General features: G+C 46.8%; 5 protein-coding genes across 5 annotated transcripts; 4 read left to right on the plus strand and 1 right to left on the minus strand.

Moving 5' to 3' along the window:
• Positions 1 to 115: 115 nt before the first annotated feature.
• Positions 116 to 4,761, plus strand: GLAREA_10625 (DBL homology (DH-domain); the record flags this gene model as incomplete). Its single annotated transcript, XM_008079726.1, has 2 exons — positions 116 to 2,381; positions 2,429 to 4,761. The coding sequence occupies 2 exons, from the start codon at positions 116 to 118 to the stop codon at positions 4,759 to 4,761; spliced, it is 4,599 nt and encodes a 1,532-aa protein (XP_008077917.1).
• Positions 4,762 to 5,546: 785 nt separating this feature from the next.
• On the plus strand, positions 5,547 to 7,510 carry GLAREA_10626 (Thiolase-like protein; the record flags this gene model as incomplete). Its single annotated transcript, XM_008079727.1, has 8 exons — positions 5,547 to 5,943; positions 6,029 to 6,124; positions 6,177 to 6,410; positions 6,493 to 6,639; positions 6,689 to 6,800; positions 6,846 to 6,975; positions 7,022 to 7,237; positions 7,292 to 7,510. The coding sequence occupies 8 exons, from the start codon at positions 5,547 to 5,549 to the stop codon at positions 7,508 to 7,510; spliced, it is 1,551 nt and encodes a 516-aa protein (XP_008077918.1).
• A 1,812-nt stretch (positions 7,511 to 9,322) lies between these two features.
• On the plus strand, positions 9,323 to 11,273 carry GLAREA_10627 (Six-hairpin glycosidase; the record flags this gene model as incomplete). The annotated part of the gene is made up of 3 exons (XM_008079728.1): positions 9,323 to 9,536; positions 9,594 to 9,726; positions 9,773 to 11,273. 3 exons carry the CDS (start codon positions 9,323 to 9,325, stop codon positions 11,271 to 11,273), a joined length of 1,848 nt encoding a protein of 615 aa, XP_008077919.1.
• Positions 11,274 to 15,234: 3,961 nt separating this feature from the next.
• Positions 15,235 to 16,885, plus strand: GLAREA_10628 (uncharacterized protein; the record flags this gene model as incomplete). The annotated part of the gene is made up of 8 exons (XM_008079729.1): positions 15,235 to 15,343; positions 15,397 to 15,596; positions 15,702 to 15,731; positions 15,780 to 15,852; positions 15,905 to 15,941; positions 15,992 to 16,085; positions 16,142 to 16,343; positions 16,419 to 16,885. The coding sequence occupies 8 exons, from the start codon at positions 15,235 to 15,237 to the stop codon at positions 16,883 to 16,885; spliced, it is 1,212 nt and encodes a 403-aa protein (XP_008077920.1).
• A 698-nt stretch (positions 16,886 to 17,583) lies between these two features.
• On the minus strand, positions 17,584 to 18,721 carry GLAREA_10629 (uncharacterized protein; the record flags this gene model as incomplete). The annotated part of the gene is made up of 4 exons (XM_008079730.1): positions 17,584 to 17,763; positions 17,816 to 18,315; positions 18,369 to 18,495; positions 18,542 to 18,721. The coding sequence occupies 4 exons, from the start codon at positions 18,719 to 18,721 to the stop codon at positions 17,584 to 17,586; spliced, it is 987 nt and encodes a 328-aa protein (XP_008077921.1).
• Between the last annotated feature and the right edge of the window lie 248 nt (positions 18,722 to 18,969).

An 18,969-nucleotide genomic window follows, 5' to 3' on the forward strand; every position in this document is an offset into this window, starting at 1 on the left:
GGGTGCGCGAAACGTTCATTGCGAGAGGAAGAGAGAGCTATGCCGGCCCATTGAGTGACCTGGATTCTTACCAAATTAGCTTTTTTGTTGCGGAACTGCATCTTTCGTCAACACCATGGTTCGAGTCACCGACGAGCTGGTCCTCGCGCAAGACCAGGTCAATTTGTATTATACCACCGATGCGCATCTGGGCAACCTTCCCGTCCTTATATTTCACGGTTCTTCGACGACTAGTAATTCCACGCTTAACAGCTCGCGGATCCAGATCCACGTCTTCACCGCAGCGGGTTTCCAGAGCTATCAACGCATCACCATATCGCCGCATTCGCCATTCTATCAATCAGTCAACTATCTACCGCGCGAGAAACAGGGAGATGAGATATGTCGTGGTCTGGCGTTTGGGTTGCTGAAATACTTCAAGGAGCTGCCCGAGGTGGTGAAGAGTGGTTTGATCCTTCAGACGGCTGGGTTCAAGACGAGAAGACCTGGGTCTGCGCCGGCGCTTTTTGGGGAACAACATGCGGCTGATGTGGTGGGATCGATGGTCAAGGTGGAGAATATTGGGGAGGTTATAAATGATATTTCGGCTGCTTTGCGACCGCAGTGTATTAATCATGCGGATGTGGATTTGGTTTTGCCGCCTGGGTCTATAAGTCCGTTTAGGGAAGAGGAAGTGGATGAGAATGGGGAGGAGGAGGAGGAATTACTCGATCCGACATTGAAGCAGTATGGAGTCTATGCGCCGCTGGTTCAGTTGTTTGGAGAAACGGCATTTTTACCGACTTCGAAACTACGAAGAGCCCCCTCGAAGCCGACTGCGCTCAATCGAACGAGATCGTTTTTGAAAGATCAGAAGATGTCTTTGCGACGAGAAATGGCAGAGCTATCAGATACGGAAGAGCGATATGTTGTTAAAATGCACGAGCTGGTCAACCATATCGCAGATGATTTCCGGACAAAAGCTAGGGAGCGCGCGTTTGGGAGTTTTAGTCCGTCAGAAGAGGATTTGCAGAAATTGTTTCCAAAGTGCTTGGATCGAATTCTACAAATCAATTCTGCCTTTCTAGCGGCCATTCGCAAGATTATGGATGACACGGAAGAAGATGCAATGCAGGATTTGGAAACACCTGTTGGCTCGACTGGATCTCGATATGGAGGGACTGGCCGTCTAAGAGATCCTACTGGAGCGCTGGCTTTCGCGAAAGTTCTTCTGGAGTGGTTTCCTCAATTTACGGAATGTTATCAGGATTATATCAATGCCAGTCAGGATTTTCCGAACATTATTTCAATATTTGTGAAGCAGCAATCGAGTTTTTCGCAGAGAGTTGCGCAGACGGGGGAGCAGCGCTTGCGGTCTGCTGTGATCGAACCGGTTCAGCGATTACCTCGCTACAGTCTATTTATTGATAATATTGTCAATTACCTCCCGGTTGGCCACCCAGCTCTACAGCCAATGCTTAAAGCTAGAGATATTATTACATCCATATGCTCCATGGATCCACCTTCAACGGACAAGTCTCAAGTCGTTAACCGCCTCAAGAACATCGTGGAGGCATGGCCCTCGTCACTCAATCCACAAGGACGAATTATTGCTGCTGTTGACTTTTCTGAATTACCAGCTCCATTTCATGTTGAGGCGTCACCGGTCTATGGCAGCCAAAGAGAAGGCTTGTTTTTACTGTTTGCCGATTCTTTGATTATACTTCGTAAAGCTCCGGGAACCAGTCTCTCTGCTAGAGGTGTTATGGCAGAGATTGATAAACCATCTGCGCTTTCTATGATGGCTTCAGCAACTGCTGCTGCTGGGGGTCAGCGACGTGTTTATGATTTGACTTTTGGAGGCTGGCATGCACTTAATGATACTCGCTTCACTATGTCTGATGATGGGCGCCTGGTATGGATGTCTTCATTAGCTGACCTGAAGGATATTGGCTCTGGGCGTGAGCGAAATGCTCCAGCAACCACAATTCGCGCATTCTTTCTTCAAGGATCATATGAGAGTAAAGCATTCAAATTCACAGAAGAGATATCGAGGGCTAGAGTGGAAGGCAGGTTTGCGGAAGCAGAACGAGAGACTGATAAATGGTGTTTGCGCTCGACGAGAGGAGTCGCTGCTGAGGTCAGTTTCCATACTGCTGTATTCGAAGAAGGTATTGGCACATTAGTAGAGGGTCGAAAGGAACCTGCTCCAATCCGAATAGTGGTTGATCACGAGCATGGTACGAAGGGTGCTCCAGTAGGTCATTATGGTGTTGAGATTGTTGCCAACGTAACTGCCGTTGGAGGAGGAAAGTTCCGCGTAGAGGTTGACGGGCTTCATGACCGAGTATTTGTTGATGAGGTTGTTGCGGAACACTTCTTGCCAACCTTTGCGAAAAGAAGTAAGCAAGACCATCTTTACTGTAAGTATATGTGCTAACTTTCTCAGCGGCTGATCTCCTACGCCTGCAACACTCATCTAGTAATCCCGCTTTAGTTTCACCTCTGATTTCTTTCAACACAAAGATCCTCAAATCACTCCAGATTCAAGTTAATGGCGAGAAGGCAAAAAGTTCTAGACCAGCTTCTCCAGTCAAGATGCTTTCCAGTTTCCTCAGCAGTAACTTCAATGCTTCAGTGACGTCTTTCAAAGATTCAGGCTCATTACACTCAACTCCAAGAAACACTCGTACTCCTACAATGGGCAGCATTCCATCGATACAGGCACCTCAAATCACACGCAGCAATAGTAATAAATCAACACACTCGGTTCAAGACTTCATGGAAAATAAGGGCAGCGTACGTGGTGGTATAGAAGAAGCTCGACCAGTAAATCCGCTCGTTCGCCTCGAGGAAACCTTTACCGGCTATATTGCAGCTCTTCAGTCACGGAAAGGCAATGTGGTAGGGAGGGTGCTCAGAAATCGAGCCAACGCGGATGAATTGGCTATCAACGCAATCTACAACTCCTTTATCGAGAATCCTTTCGATCAAAGAGCTGCCTCGGAGGTCTCGGTAGACATTATTTTTGTGGCATTTGAGAAGTATCTGAGAATGGCATGGAAAGATCAAATGGGACAGGTCATGTCCTCACATAGCCTGGACGGATTGCAAGCAAATGCGCTGAAACTTCATCCGGGTGATTTTGCTGATTACGTCAAGATGGTCTTTGGCGATATGGCACCGCAAAATCGAAGAGCGTTTATCTCAATCATTAAGCTTCTCGCAGATCTCTTGGAGGGTTGCGGGAATGATGGTGATCGAGGTGCAATGACTGCTGCTTTTGCTGAGCTGCTTGTCACTGATGGGGAACCACACGATTATATCAATCTGCTAGACCGTATGGTTGAGGACTCCGAAAGAATATTCGAAGATATCGGGCCTGGAGCTGTGAGCAACAATGCCAACTTTGGTTCAATCTCGGGCAGCCGATCTACACATTCCGCTACTGGATCTTTAACTTCAAATGCATCTTCTCTCCGACGCCGGTTTGCAGACACCATTCTACGACAGAACAGCACTAAAGATGAGCGCCCGTCAGTTTGGAGGACACTTAGCAAGACAAGTCGCAGTGTTGCTACTGGCGAACCTATTCCTTCAAGCCTTTCGAAAGGGTCGTCTCTCAACCGCTCCAGGTCTATTGAGTCTCCAGGTAGACGTCCTATATCTAGAGATAGACCAACGGTACTCGGCGCCTTTGATGAAAGGCCAAGTAGCGCGAAAGGGGAACCCTCAAGACTGAGTACGATTGGGGCTTCACCTCCATCAGAGGAGAAGAAAGACGCGAGCAAGTTGAAGAAGAAACGACGCAGTTCTCTTTCCGATTTGAAATCTTTGATGGCAGCTGCTACTCTAGGAGACAGCTCTCCCATGTTACCCTCACCGAATCGACTGAAAGGATTGAAGCTCAGTGCATCGCCACGAACACCATCTCCGACGAAGATTCCGGTAGTGAATGGCGAGAGAGGTAGATCATCTGTCTATCTCAATGGTTCACCAAAGCAGAAGGAAAACACGCCAATGTCTTCACCACGAAATATTGGCAGTCTTACAGAAAGACCCAGTAATATCATGTCCACACCAGATGTTGTAGTGAAGGATTTGTGGTCGGCAGGCAAGGGCCATAACAAAACAGTCTCTCTATCATCCAATATCCCCACGTTACGTGGCACCCCACGCGACCGCGTTCCCTCTATCAGTCGACCAACAACAAGTGCAGGCAAAACATCCCCCCAGAAACTCCGGCTCCAAAGCCCCCAGAAACTCCGCGAACGTCTTCAAAACGAAGCAAAAGCCATCAGCGAAGCCGAAGCCTCACTACAAACTGAACTTTCCAAAATCGGGGAAGAAATGGCTAGACTGCACAGCAACTCCACCCTCCGCACCACGGACGTCGAAAAACTCACCGCCAACATCAGCAAACTCGAATCCAAGATCCCAGAAATCGTCAAAGATCTCACCACCCGCAACGACAGCGTGAAACTCGACCTCGAGAAATCCCTGCAAGCCTCGGAGTTCAAAGTCAAAGGCCTGGATCAGCTGTATAAGGAAAGTAGCGCGGAGAATGAGCTCCTGTATGAGAAGTTTAATGGGGAGCTCGGCAAGATCGTGAAGGCGCTCAAGGGGAAGGGGAAGGAGGATAAGGAGATGTTGGTGGGGAAGTTGAAGGAGCAGGGGGAGGATGTTGCGAGGGTGCGAAAGGAGAATGCGAGGTTGAAGAGGGAGGTGCTTACGCTGCGGGCGTTGCTGAAGGGGGGGGAGGTCGAGGGGAAAAGTGGGTAGGGGCTGGGGGGTGGGTTGGCGTTTGGTGTGTTTGAGTGTGTTTATAGCGTGCGATTCTTTTTATGTGCATTGGTATGAAGGGGTTGGTGAGGCGATGGGGGTTATAACGGACTGCCGTGTTAGAGCGGTGGGTTTCTTTGTCTGATATTGGGTGGGATGGGTAGGATGGAAGGGAGGGAGACAGGAGTATTGTATATTTTAGGGATGAGGGGACGATGGGAGAGGAGGGGATGGTGATGTGGATAGAAGATGAATGATATGATGATACTGTAATACTTTTTCTTCCATCTTTCACTAGTTTGTGAAATTGCTGGAATGGGTATCAGAGCAGAGCCTCCACGTCCGAGATCAAGCTTGAAAGCGCGCTCGGCTCGTGCCCGAAATCTCACCCCCCGGCCCTCCACTCAACTATCCGATGAGTGAGATTCGGTGTAACATCACTCCCAATATACCTTCGTCGTATAAAAAACCACATTCCCACTGAATCATCCCATGTCTTTTAACACATCATCTTCCTATCAAAAATTCACTGCCTGTCTCTTCACAAGTTCAGATGTGCAAGCCGAAAACCCCGCCGCATCCACTCTGCACCGAGGTTCGGATGCCGCAGCCAGCAGCAAGCAGTTAGTGGCGATGATCCTCTCGAGAATTCTCAAGTAAACAGGTTCATTTTATTGATTCCTTTGTTACCGTGTTTCATTTCCCTTTGGTTTTCGTGAATTGATTGTATCTTACAAGTATTTTTTCTTGGTTTTGGTTAAACTAGAGAAAATAAAATCGCAAAAATGCCAGTTCCGGTACTGATAGGGATTGCCGATATTAAGAATCGGAGTGAGGAGGTTATTGAACCGCTGGAATTAATGCTCTCCGCGATCCACGCTGCTCTCTTAGATACCTCCTTACCGGTTTCTGAAATCTCTGATCTCCAATCCTCCATCGATTCCATCTCCGTAGTCAATACATGGACGTGGCGATACTCTGACCTTCCTACGCTTATATCTCAACGATTAGGCTTAGAAGCGAGTGTTGGAGGAGAAAAAGAAAAGGGAAGGGAAGTTTATAGAGAGTTAAGTCATCATGGAGGTGATAGTCCTGTGAGGATGGTTGATGAAGCTGCGAGGAGGATTGCGAGGGGGGAGTGTAGATTGGGGGTTGTGGTTGGGGGGGAGGCGTTGGGGAGTTGTGAGTTGGGTTTTTGTTTATGGGCAGAGGGGAGAGGGGAGAGGAGGATAGGTTTAGAGGGTAAAAGCTGATTTTGTATGTGTAGTGAGTCAGCTCAAGGGGAAGAAACCTCAGGGTTGGACAGAAGAAGATAAATCCGCACGCGGAGTTTCAGTTAGTGATCTGGAGGGGGTGGGAGATAGTAAGTCTTTTTATGACTTTCGGTATGAGGATGTTAAAGGAAATAGATATAGGCAAACGCCACAAAATCGGCCTCCCAATCCACATCTACCCACTCTACGAAAACGCCTTCCGCGCCCATCGCAACCAATCTCTCTATGATAACCACGCCGAATCAGCAGAATTGTATGCTCGATTCGCGAAAGTTGCGGAGAAGAACCCTGTGGCGTGGAATTTTGGGACGCCTGCGAAGACGAAGGAGGAGATTGGGGCGGTGGGGAAGGCGAATAGGATGATTTGTTATCCTTGTGAGTTTTGTTCTTGTTTTTGTGAGGGGGTAAGGGTGTTTGAGGGTGAGGGGGGAAGGTTGGAAGGGGCTGATGGTGATAGACCCATTACTGATGAATGCGTTTAATAATGTCAATCTTGCGGCGGCGTGCGTGCTTACTTCTGTGGAGTTCGCGAGGGAATTGGGGATTGATGAAAGTCGATGGATTTACCCGTTGGGTGGTGCGGGGACGAGTGATAGTGAACGATGTAAGTATATATCCTGGAGTGAGAGGGACTTAGGGGTAATGAAATGTAGTCTGGGAACGGCCGAACTTTTATGAGAGTCCTTCGATTTCGAGGTCGTTGGATGCGGGGCTTGAAGCTGCTGGGTTGAGGAAAGATGATGTTGATATGTTTGATTTTTATTCGTAGGTGTGTTAAAGCAGAGAGACGGGCGAGACTGACGTGGATAGATGTTTCCCTATTGTCCCCAAATTGGCGTGTCAACATCTGGGTATTCCTATAACGAAATATGAAAAGCCGATTACGCTTTTAGGTGGACTGACGTCGTTTGGAGGAGCGGGGAATAACTATTCTATGCATGTAAGTCTGGCCATATGTTTTTGGGTGTCTAGAAACTGATTTCCAGGCTCTCACAGCGATGGTACGAGAATTGAGAAAAGGGAAAATTCGGAATGGATTGGTGCTTGCAAATGGAGGTGTGGCTACTTATCAGCATGTTATTTGTCTTTCGAATCGTCCGAGGAGTTCTCCGTATCCGACTGAGAATCCTCTTCCTGGACTTTTAGAAGATGGATCTGTGCCGGAGATTGATGAGATCGCGGAGGGTGAGGCGGTGATTGAAGTAGGTCTTGAGTCAACCCTTTTTGGCTGATGGGTCATGCTAATAGATTTTTAGACATACACAGTTGAGTTCGGACGAGATGGGAAACCGAAGAGAGGTTTTGTCGTTGGTCGATTAAAGGAGAATGGACATCGGTTTGTCGCTAATGAGGCGGATGAGGTTTCTCTGAAGCAGCTTGCGAGTGACTTGAGGGAACCGATTGGGAGGAGTGGATGGGTGTCAAATCGTGATGGGAGAAATGTGTTTCGCTTTGACTTGGAAGGGAAACTGTAATTGCAATATTTTGGATTGTATATTGTAAATATGGAATACATGATAAATAAATGTAACAAAAAAGGTGTTGAATTGGCGAAGAAGCGTGACCTTGAATGATCATGTGATATCAATGCTCAGAAACTAAAGCAGCAGCAACCGAAGAAACATAATTTAATTTTTAAAGGCTGCAGAAGTCAAATATATATACATGATTTATTCTAAATTTGCAACAGTTAGTACTGATGTTTAAGATTACTTCTTCTCGCCAGTTACAATCGTACAACACTTTTCGGTCCATAGAAAACACAAGGTAGACTTGACTATTTATTGTGTGCCGCTTTAAAAAGAAATACTCACGCCCTGAACCTCGATCCAAAACTCGGCTGTCGCTTTTTTGTAAATTGGTATATAGATTGAAATAGCGAAATTCCGACCAACCACAACTTCGCAAAGCTCCTTTAGCTCAGTGGTAGAGCGGAAGATTGCAGTACAACAATTATCTTCAGGTCAATCGTTCGAACCGGTTAGGGAGCTTGTTTTTGTTTTGTATATTTTTGCACCTTTTCGTCTGTCTCGTACCCCTAATTTTGGTCTGTGTCTTCAGAATGTTGAGCCTGAATTGTCCCAGCATTTTCCGTCCCCATCTTCTTCACCTTTTGCTTCACCAAGCTAGCAACAACCACTACACGCAAAACGATATCCTTTCGGGCAACTCACAAGCCAAAACCCTCATCTTTTTTATCCCGCACTGCGCTAGCAAAGCCAAACATGTTTAATTCATAGAGTCGCGGGGTCTGAAGCGCCACCGCCCTGCATAAGTTTGTAAAGTTTTGCTCGTCGGGCATCTCCCCCTTTCAACCTCATTCCGCGACGCCGCGGTGAGTGGATAATATGCAGGTCCTCTCGTTGTACAGACCTTCCTATTTCAATCATTTATACGCACGGTTTTCGAGGCGTCCCAGCAGTTTCTGATGGCGTATTCGGCGGCGGCGATATTGCCTTGAAGATCTTGATGGAGGCTCTTCTGTGCAGTCGCACTGGGATTTTGTTACTCACATTTACCAAGGCGTGGTATTTTTCTCCATGTCGGGCTTTCAGTGATCAAAACAGCTGTTAGCAGCACAGTATTGACACTTTGTGAGATCATGGTCTGATCAGCTCTTTCGCGACAATTAATTGCAAAACAGCCTCAACCCTCGCTTCGTCTCGAGAGCACCAAAAGCCACCGCAGATGATTCAATGAATCAATAGTTCCAGCAAATGCACAAACACGGCATGACGTAGAAGTTTTCAAAGCTTTATATCTCGCAGAATATGTCGGTGTCCTCTCGGTCCTGTTCCGACGCCATGGAATTGACAGCAGGATTAGTACTCTCATCCCCAGGGAAACTCTAGTCCTCCCGGCCAGTCGGTGAAAATACAACCAATTGTAAGTACGATCGTACACGCCAGACGCCAGGTACAAGACTGCAAGTGCTTCTTGGACTCCTGTGAAAGCTTCAACAGCGTCAAATTACCCCAAATGCTCCCCAACATTACCCCGCTTCCCCAAAGAATAGCTTCTTGTGCCACTGCGGAGAACCAATAATGCTCCCACCGACTCCGCAAAACAATCGGCCCGTTGCACTTGCTGCATACATCCGTCCATGATCATTTTGACATGAGCTTAGTGGATCTTGTAGAGGATCTAGCTGTTGCAGTCAGGAGTAGTTGTGACCGAAATGAGGTCCAATACCAAAGTATAAAGGTACACTCTTACCTCGTGGTATGGCAGGATAACTTTTGTTCATTGACATACTTTCTACTTCGTTGAAAGAAAGATTCTCGATCATGCGTTTCTCATCTTCTGTTGCTGGAGTCCTCTCTCTCCTCTGCTCACAAGCAGTAGCTTTTTCGCTAAGAGGCAGAGATCTTGAGTCTTTTATCGCTGCTGAGAGGGCCATTGCTCTTCAAGGTGTTCTGAACAACATCGGTCCAGATGGATCGCAGGTCGCTGGAGCTGGCAATTACATTATTGCGAGTCCTTCTAAGGAAGACCCAGATTGTAGGATTACTACTGAAAACCTACATTTATTGAACAAAAAGCTAATATTATTCCCAGACTTCTTCACATGGACTCGAGATGCTGCTCTGACCATGCAAATGATTGTGGATGAATTCATCTTTGGGAACACTGCCCTGGAAAAATACATTGACGAGTACATCAAGGCTCAAGCCATACTCCAGACTGTCAGGTGAGCATTGTCACCTCAGTCAAGATACCGCAGCTAATTTGTCTAGCAACCCATCAGGATCTCTCCTCCCAAGTGGTCTCGGCCTTGGTGAGCCAAAATACCTGGCAAATGGTCAGCGTTTCAACGGAGCCTGGGGACGTCCTCAACGGGATGGTCCAGCACTTCGTGCAATTGCCTTGATGACCTACAGTGATTGGTTACTCAGAAACGGTCAATCCGCAAAAGCTAGAAACATTGTCTGGCCAGTGATTTCCAATGATCTCTCATACGTAGGCCAGTACTGGAACCAAACTGGATTTGATCTTTGGGAAGAAGTTCAAGGATCCAGTTTCTTCACCGTTCAGAATCAACACAGATCTCTCGTTCAAGGTACCAAGCTTGCTAGGGACCTCAGAGTTACCTGCACTGGATGTGACCAAGCACCACAAGTATTGTGCTTCCTTCAAAGCTTCTGGAATGGCAAATACATTGTTTCAAACACCAACACCAATATCGCCCGTACTGGTCTTGACGGAAATTCCATCCTTGGTCCAATCTCCGTCTTCGATATCGATGCGTACTGCGACAGTTTAACATTCCAACCTTGTAACTCAAAGTCATTGGCCAACTTCAAGGCAGTGGTCGATAGCTTCAGAACAGCCTACTCCATCAACGCTGGTATCCCAAAGAACCAAGGTGTAGCAGTTGGACGTTACACTGAAGATGTCTATTACAACGGAAATCCATGGTATCTCATCACTACTGCCGCCGCCGAGTTCCTCTATGATGCCGTTGCTCAATGGCGTGCTAGACACGTTCTCTACGTCGACGAGACCTCCCTCGCATTCTTCAAAGACCTCTACCCAGACGTCGTAGTCCGCCAATACAACAGCGGAAACTACAACAGTCCATTCGAGCAAATCATGCGCGCCGTCCTCGCCTACGCCGACTCCTTTGTCGCCGTCGCTGAAAAATACACACCCGCCTCCGGGGCCCTCGCCGAACAATTCAACCGTGACACCGGCGTCCCTCTCTCAGCCAGAGACCTCACCTGGTCTTACGCCGCCTTCGTAACCATGGCAGAGCGTCGCGCCGGTCAGTACCCTCGCTCTTGGAACACCCGTCAAGCAGCCGCACCACCAGCAACCTGCTCTGCCTCCTCAACCCCAGGCGTCTACGCTCCTGCCACCGCAGCAGGCGCGCCAAATGTCACCATCGCCTGCCAGATCAACGTCATCTTCAACGTCAACGCCTCGACCTACTTTGGCGAAAACGTCTACATCGTCGGTAACACCACCGAGCTCGGCGAGTGGAATGCTGATGTCCTGAACACGGCGCTGGCGCTCAGTGCGGGTGGTTACTCGGCGGAGAGACCGCTGTGGAGTGTCAATACTTTCTTGCCGGCTGGTGAGAGCATCAGTTATAAGTATGCGCGACAGGAGAATTGTGGACAGCCGTATCTTTACGAGACGCAGAATCGCACGCTGACGATTCCGCCGTGTGGAGGGGCGGCTATTACGGTTGAGGATGCGTGGACGGGACCGGTTGGGACGTCGGGGGGTTGTTGATTCGGTTAGACGGGTTTATGTATAGAAAAAAGATTTTGTTTAGAATACTTTGTGTTCTTCTTGTACTTGTGTCTTGATATATAATCCCATCTTGACTTCACACTCCATGAAATCACGAGATATGCTAATCCGTGAGATTAGGTTGGCAGTTTAATTCTCCAAACTTTCGGAACCGTGTCTATCCCGCTTCCTCTGAAATTTAGCATCATTCGGCTGAAACCCATCAATAGAAAATGACTTAGCACAAGAAAGAGAAAACTACAACCCACTCGCTCACGTAAAAAGGGAATCATGTTGCATTACTACATCTCATGAAAAAATCCTCACTCACAATATCATGATTCCGAGAGTAGTGACGAGATCAAGTCGCCTCATGGCTATCTCCAGCACCTCGAATTTCCTGTGGTTGATCTTCAAAGAGTATATTCTCAGTATTGTGACACAGTGACTTTCCTCCCACTCTACATAAACGATCAACCCGCCCAAAAGCATCTCCAAACCGGCTCACGTAGCAGAGGACATCCAAACACAACATACCTCCTAACCACCAAGCTCATGAACGCCATGTGGGAAAGGTGACACAAAGATTTAGTACGTATACAAAAGACACGTAGTGATCACAGTCTATTTTAACCCAAGGACGTATATCGAGCTGACGGATTTCAAGACAGTAAAGGAGTTATTTGTGAGAACCATACTATATCTAACTTCTATAAACCCAGTTTTGTATCCCGGGAGGTATAAAGGTTTTTGATATTTTTACGGTACTATAAACCTGGAGGTCGGGGTAAGGTAAATGCTGTTTTATTTCGCTGCGTACTTCTGTTACTCCCACATACACCAATACCGAGAAGGATTCATTTATTATCAAACACCTTAATAACTTCACCCGAGGGAGAAGTTCGTTTCGCGCGCTCGTAGATGGGAGGGTGCTTGTTGGCGAGGATAGTCAGGTCCATATTTTACTACGTGCTGTTATTAATCTTCGGGGCGGGGGATTGGATTTAAATGATCTGATGTGAATCCATTACTTCGTAGGTTGTCAGGTTTTGGATGGATGCTGGAAATGAATTATCTTGTTGGGATGTAGGATTTTGGGGCTGGGTTGTTATTTCAGTGTACAAAAACTCTTTTTCTCTCGATAAGTATATAGCGGTTCTGGTCTAGCTCGTTGTTGGTTGTGGTGTTGAAGGTTTTTTTGGGTTTGCTACTGTGAAAGGAAGGAATGAATTTCGCTGTTAGGATACGGTGTTTTGTATGGGTTGTCGATAAAAATGATTTGAGTGTCTAGATGGGTGTTGTATATCAACCCGTGTCCTGCCAACAAAGCTTCAACTGGATTCGCGCTATCACTGTCAATGTATCGAAACATAAATAGGTATCCCCAGTTTGTATGTCAATTTCCACCAAATGCAACCACAATCCCAGGTATCACTTTTTAATATATTAACCCATCTAGATCTCCTTGTACATACCATGTTCCGGGATCTAGATATTCGCAAGATTGTGGGTTCCCCCAGATTAAAGCGAGATTACCTGTCCACCCAGAACCATGGTCGTGGAGAGACATCCCGCTTGGCGAGAATTACGAATTTGGGATGTGCGACGTTCGAGGTTGTCTGTGGATTTTATGGCTTTTGTTATTGCGCTGCCAATACTCGAGGTTCCTACAGTTACCAATCACTCATGTGACTCTGATGAATTCTACTTGATGAAGTGCCGATACTCCTGACTTAGGATATTGGTTAGTAGAATGCGCAATGACCGCGAAAGATGTGTTTACTCATCAAAGAGTCCAAGAGAGGAAATCTGTGCGAGTCCAGTGAGCGGTTGTTCGAGGGGTTTAGCTACAAACCCAGGCCCTAAAACCCTTCAACATGACTTGACTGGACATGACAAGACATCGCCGAGGGCAGAGGTACTTTCAGCAGTACCTCGGACAGCCGGATGAGAACTCCTGTGCAGAGAACTAAACCTCGGAGGACTAAAATCGTGAGAACATCTGGACTTTGACAAGCCGTGGCGGGGAATTGAAAATCTCAAAGAACGACTGTTGCACAAGATATGAGCAAAGACCTCTGAGCGTGCGTCTGAGCTCCGACCACCTAGTTTCTGGCCAGCCAATCCAGACACAAAAGCTGACTGTTCGGAATAAACAATAGCATTATCCCTTGACCCTTGTGGTTGAGCTGAGCCTCCAGGGGAAGTTGCATCAAAACAATCGAGATCTTCCACCTTTCTAAGACATACCAAAACGCAATTCCACGCAGACACAAATTGATAGACAGTTGACCAAACATCATAAGGCTGAACTACCTGTCAAGATAGCTTTTCCTGCTGCAACCTTCTGATGAACAGTTCGCGCCAGCAACAACATCGTTTACTGTCAAAGCCCACCCCATCGCAGAGCTCAGGCACTTGCCAATCGACCGGTATCACGCTAGGGGATCGCCGCGGATCTCGATCATACCAAGTTCCTGGCATCGACGTCCGCTTGGCGCGCTCCGAGATGGTAGTCTGGGACTAGATGGATAGTCGCCTGGTAGACCTGTCTAGTGCTTCGCAAATACCTGAAAATCTCGACCGCGACACGGCTCGCGACTGACTCGGGAGCGCTGCAGATACATGTGATGAAGCTAACGGTTTCGTTGCGATGAGCTTTTGGATGCCGACTGGTAATGGATGATAGGGAATAGAGACCTGTTCAGCTTGGAGAGCCAGTCACAGCCAGAGAGGTGAGAAGGATAGGCAGGAAGCGAATTACCCCTTGAGCATTATTTGTTTGTCCAAGCTTGGAGCAGCCAATCAAATTACAGAAACGGTACATTATTCAACTCCTCTCCTCTTGCAGCAAAACACCCGCGATCATCCTGGCATGGCGGGAGAGTTACAAAAGCTCCCGAAGATGTCCTTGTTCTTGTGTCAATGTGCAAAGATGGCAATATCCACCTTGTCACTTGTGCAAAACGTCTCGAGCTGCGCAAATCGCCGCATCTGGAATTGCGAATATCTGCGTGCTGTCTGGTACCAGGAAGCAGTTGATACATGTACGTAATCCAAGAAAGTGTGGAGGCACCAAAAACTAGGTAATGTAGATATGAGGCAAAAGAGTTATATTTTAGAGGAGGCACCTAGGACCGAAGGGGTACTTATATAGAGTGACCTAGACTAGCTAATTAACTGAATATAATCCGGTACCACAACACATGTAGACAAATCAATCATTGTTGCTATTCTGGTTGTACCTCTCAATTCGTGCTTCGGTTATGGCGACCGGTGCAGTTCCCACTTGGCCAATTACTAGTAGTTGGCTCGATTGGAGCTGTTTCAAGACTTGCTCCCGGACTCGTCCACGATGGCGTCTGATAAGTCCACCAGTGGTAGGTTCCGATAAGTGAAGTGAAGTGAGAACGGGATGTGATGGACGTCAGTGGCTCGCACGTCTGAGCTGACTTCGTGTAACTTTACTTTGTTGATATAAGTCAGACGGACTTATCACAAAGGCTATGTAGATCAGCTTGCTTGAGCGAGAGGGACGAGAAACGAAAACTGGTGTGCAGCTCAACTGTCAACAATTGTTCGAACGTTGTTCAACGCACGAACACGAACAAAACTCAGAATCTATTGACGGTCTTCGCCACTTATAGACACCATCGCGGGTCTTCCATACGACTTGAAAACGTGGAAACCACAAAGCCATGCCACCCTAGTCCATGTCACACGAGTCTTCTAGGTACGTACCATCGGCTCACTTAGACGGTCCCCAGTAGTGGGCACTTTGCCACATCGACGTCTGTTCGCATGAAATAGTGGTCGGGACACTTGAAGCTATGGAATTTTCGGAAAGAGGAGCCAACCCAGAATCGTGGCGAGGGTGAAAACTTCTTCTTATAGATACGAAAGCCGGTGTAACATCATCCTCACGATCGTATGATTTTTACCTTCACCGCCAGATCGCACGATGTCTTACACCGCAGCTTCTCACACCCCTGCCAAAGTCCCGTTGGCTGGGCTGGTGATAAGTGCGATTCTGTCGGCCACTGCCTTAATCGTCTTGTTGATATGCATGGGTGAGCAAGCTTTTTGAGGATATACTTTGGGATTGGGCTGACTGGATGGATAGCGAGGAGGGTGATAAGTTTGAGAGGGCAGGATCTGAGTAGGGTGCCGATGGTACGATGGCTGTTGTTCGCGATATACCTGGACTCTTTCATGTTCATCATCGCGTCGATGATCTTGACTTGGGGATTGGGACTCAATAAGACACTTGAGATATGTGCTTCTGCAATTTATCTGTGTCTGGCATGTTATATGAGCACTAAGGTTTGTTCACTTCATCGGTTTTGGAAGAATATGGCTAACCATTTCATAGATTGTACGATTTTACTTTCTTCTAAAGACACTGGCAATTGCTAATTTGACATGTAGCTCATATATTATTTCCTTGTTGAGAAAGTTGTAAGTAAAAAGCTCCCGGACTGAGATAGTATGACTGACAAGATTTAGCACATCGTTCGAAGTGTTGGAAAAAGCCGTTTGAGGTCGAAACTTTATGCTTTCAACTGCTTTGGAATGCTTGGTGAGTATTCCCACTTTGTTTGCTCTCCAAAATTCGCTAATCTTGTTACCAGTACCATATACTGTGCTAGTCATTATGAACTTTGTTTAGTAAGTTATCTTCGAAGTACTCTTAAGAACTCCAATTCTAACGTTTCCAGCAAAATCGCCTATTTCGATTCTAACGGAACATGCATTATTGGCATGGAGTTGAAAGTACTCATGCCATTAATCATCTTCGATGCTTGCATCAACGTATGTTTCCTTCGTTCAATCAAGTCTGGACGACCCAAAGACTAACCTTCGTCCAGTTTTTCCTTACGATTCTTTTCATTATTCCACTCAGAAGTCTTTATTCATATAAGAAGGCCGATTCCAGACTCAAGACAGTCGCATTACGTTCATTTGTTGGGAGTTGTTGTACCTTGGCTTCGAGTATTGCCAACTTGACCGTTCTTATGGTCCTCAGGGGAGAAGCCTCCTGGATCTGTCTGATGTGTTGTAATGCGGATAGTAAGTTTTCATCACCTGTCTATTCCTTTTTAACACTATTTTGAGCATGTGTAATTAACTGTTTCCTTTTTGTAGCTATCTTTTCAGTCCTCATGCTCCACTGGGTCACATCCAAGGATTCCGCCACGAACAGCAGTCGCGACCCTAACAGTCACAACGACGGCACCAATAATAACAAGAGTCAAACCTACCGCAGTAAGATTGCCCGATTTGCCCGTCCAGGAAAGGAAGAGGAGCAGGCAGAATGGGAATGGCAGTTGGGCGTCACAACGACCAAGATCGAGGTCGGCAACAAAGATGGACACGACACGGACATGGAAGACGGCGACCACAAAGGTGGAATCAACGTCCGAGTCGGCCATTCTGTCGTCGTCGAAACAGATTTGGGCAGTAGCGCGCACACACCACCGTCGCCCAGGAGTACAGCCACGCAGAAAACCGAGTACGAAGAGGGAGCACACATCGGTAATGGTCTCGGTCGAGTATCGGGCCATGTGAGCACGGAAGACTTGGTGAAAAAAGACGTCAAGTTCTTGGTTTAAGGCTGTATCATTGTATTGTTGTCGTGTATAATCAACTCTCAAAATGGGGAACAGGAATTGGCGAACGGATATGGCGAAAGGGTACGGGTAAAATGAACAGAACCGACCTGCAGAATCTTTTTAGATACTTTTGGCGCATGGTTTATCCTAGTGTTTGCTGTTGGATGGATATTCTTATAGCGAGTTTGGTGTAGATAATTAATATATGATACAAACAGTCAACTCTTTTTGTGTTTCTGTTTTCAGTTGATCTCGCTTGTTTCCTATCTATAGCTGCTAGGCTATTCTAAGCTGCTCCTCGCTATCCCTAAGAAGTAAAAGTGTATAGATTGATTAATCAATGACAAGAGCCTTTACTGTTCTCTTGATTTAGTATAATGATGCCGCTGGAGGATATATATAAGGGAATGAAGCAAAAGTGTTTCGGACGTAGGATCACCACTACGACGTTGACACGATGGTCTCAAGAGGGATTTCTCTAAGACTCCCAGCTGTATGAGATAATTTGAGGACTCCTTTGTTGGAGAATGTTACCCAAATTGTGTTCGTACGCCATAGAAATCATGAGTCGCCCCTTTTAAGTCTCCATGTTAAACGGACACAATATTTAGCGGTAAACATCTGGGCGACGACGAATCTAACTTCTTCCGAGGCTGTGTATTTAAGTCCAAGGTCCAAGGGATAGAATGGATTAGTTGTCACCCTTGAACTTGCGGTTTATCGAAACCCCTCTTTTGAATAATAAACTGCTCCATTTGAGTCGTCAAAGGAATTCCAAGCTGGGAGCCCAGATACACCAGGTAATGCGCCAGGACTTGGTAGAGGTGTGAGCTTTTAGAGGATAGCTGATAAGCATCTTGCTCACTACCTTCAAAGTCCTAAACCACGTAAATAAGCAATGCTATGGTATCCTAAGAGCAAAGTACATACCTGGTCAACAACTCTAGAGTCCTCAATATGCGGAAGCATGTGACTTATCACAAACACAATGCCCAACACAGTCAAAAACAACGCTTGCAATTCTGCGTATGAGTTGTCCTTTAATGACTGCGGCCTTAACCGGTTATCGAGGCTCTGAAGCACCCCGTGGCCGGCTTTACGGCGAAGTGCTTTGAACTGGTTAAAACCCTCTGGGGAGTCCGCCGAAGCTCCCGACATCTCATAGACAAGAGCTTCTTCAACAATCATACGCTTATACTGCTCTCTCTCATCTTCACTCGTAGTAGCAGCAAGTCTCTCAAAACACTTCGGCGCGGTCGCGACTCGCACATCTCCAGACTCCATCGCTTTTCGCAACCACGCTTGCCAATCATCTATTTCAGCGTCCAATTCCAATTTGACGCCGGGAGAGAATTTAAGCGATATGACGGCTAAACAGAGAGCGTTGCATTTGCCGGTGGCTTGCTCTTCAATAGATGGTGGTGCTAGATCTGACGTTTATTTCAACTTCACATCACTCAAGTGGAAAAGTACGAATGCTCACAAGGCTCCAGGAACACACTGACTTCCACAAGTCTCGTCCTAATACATCCCGAAAACGAAAGCGTCTTCTTATCTTGCGATTTCAAAATTAAATCGCTGCAATTCTTGCACACATCATTGTTATTACACTATTCGCATCAGCCACTCTCAACCTATCCCAAGATGAAATCAAACCTTAATTTTCAACAGCGAACATCGCAAGCACGCCCTATTCTGCCGGACGATATTAACCTCTCGACGTCTCTCCGCCTTATACTTCCCGCGTTTTGCAGGTCCGGGCTCGGAGGGGGTGACCTTGAATTTGATGATTCGCACATGTGTGGCTTTTATGTATGTCCCTTTGCGCAAAGGCATGATGATGAGAATGACCCAACTGAGGCCGTTGTGTTGGAGAGATTTCTTATGATGTAGATGATGGATTTGATTGGTGATAAGAAATCCCCCGGGGATTTGCTGCAGCTCGGTGAAGCTCGTTTTTACTGTTTTGGGGCTAGCGAAATTTGTGCTTATTGGATACGTTGGGTGCATGTCGATACTGGTGCAACTCTGCGACTTGAGCGAAATAATTGCTGTCGATGAGATTGTGCGACTTCCTTGCATGA

This window comes from Glarea lozoyensis (assembly GCF_000409485.1).
Source record: "Glarea lozoyensis ATCC 20868 chromosome Unknown GLAREA12, whole genome shotgun sequence".
Lineage (NCBI taxonomy): Eukaryota > Fungi > Ascomycota > Leotiomycetes > Helotiales > Helotiaceae > Glarea > Glarea lozoyensis.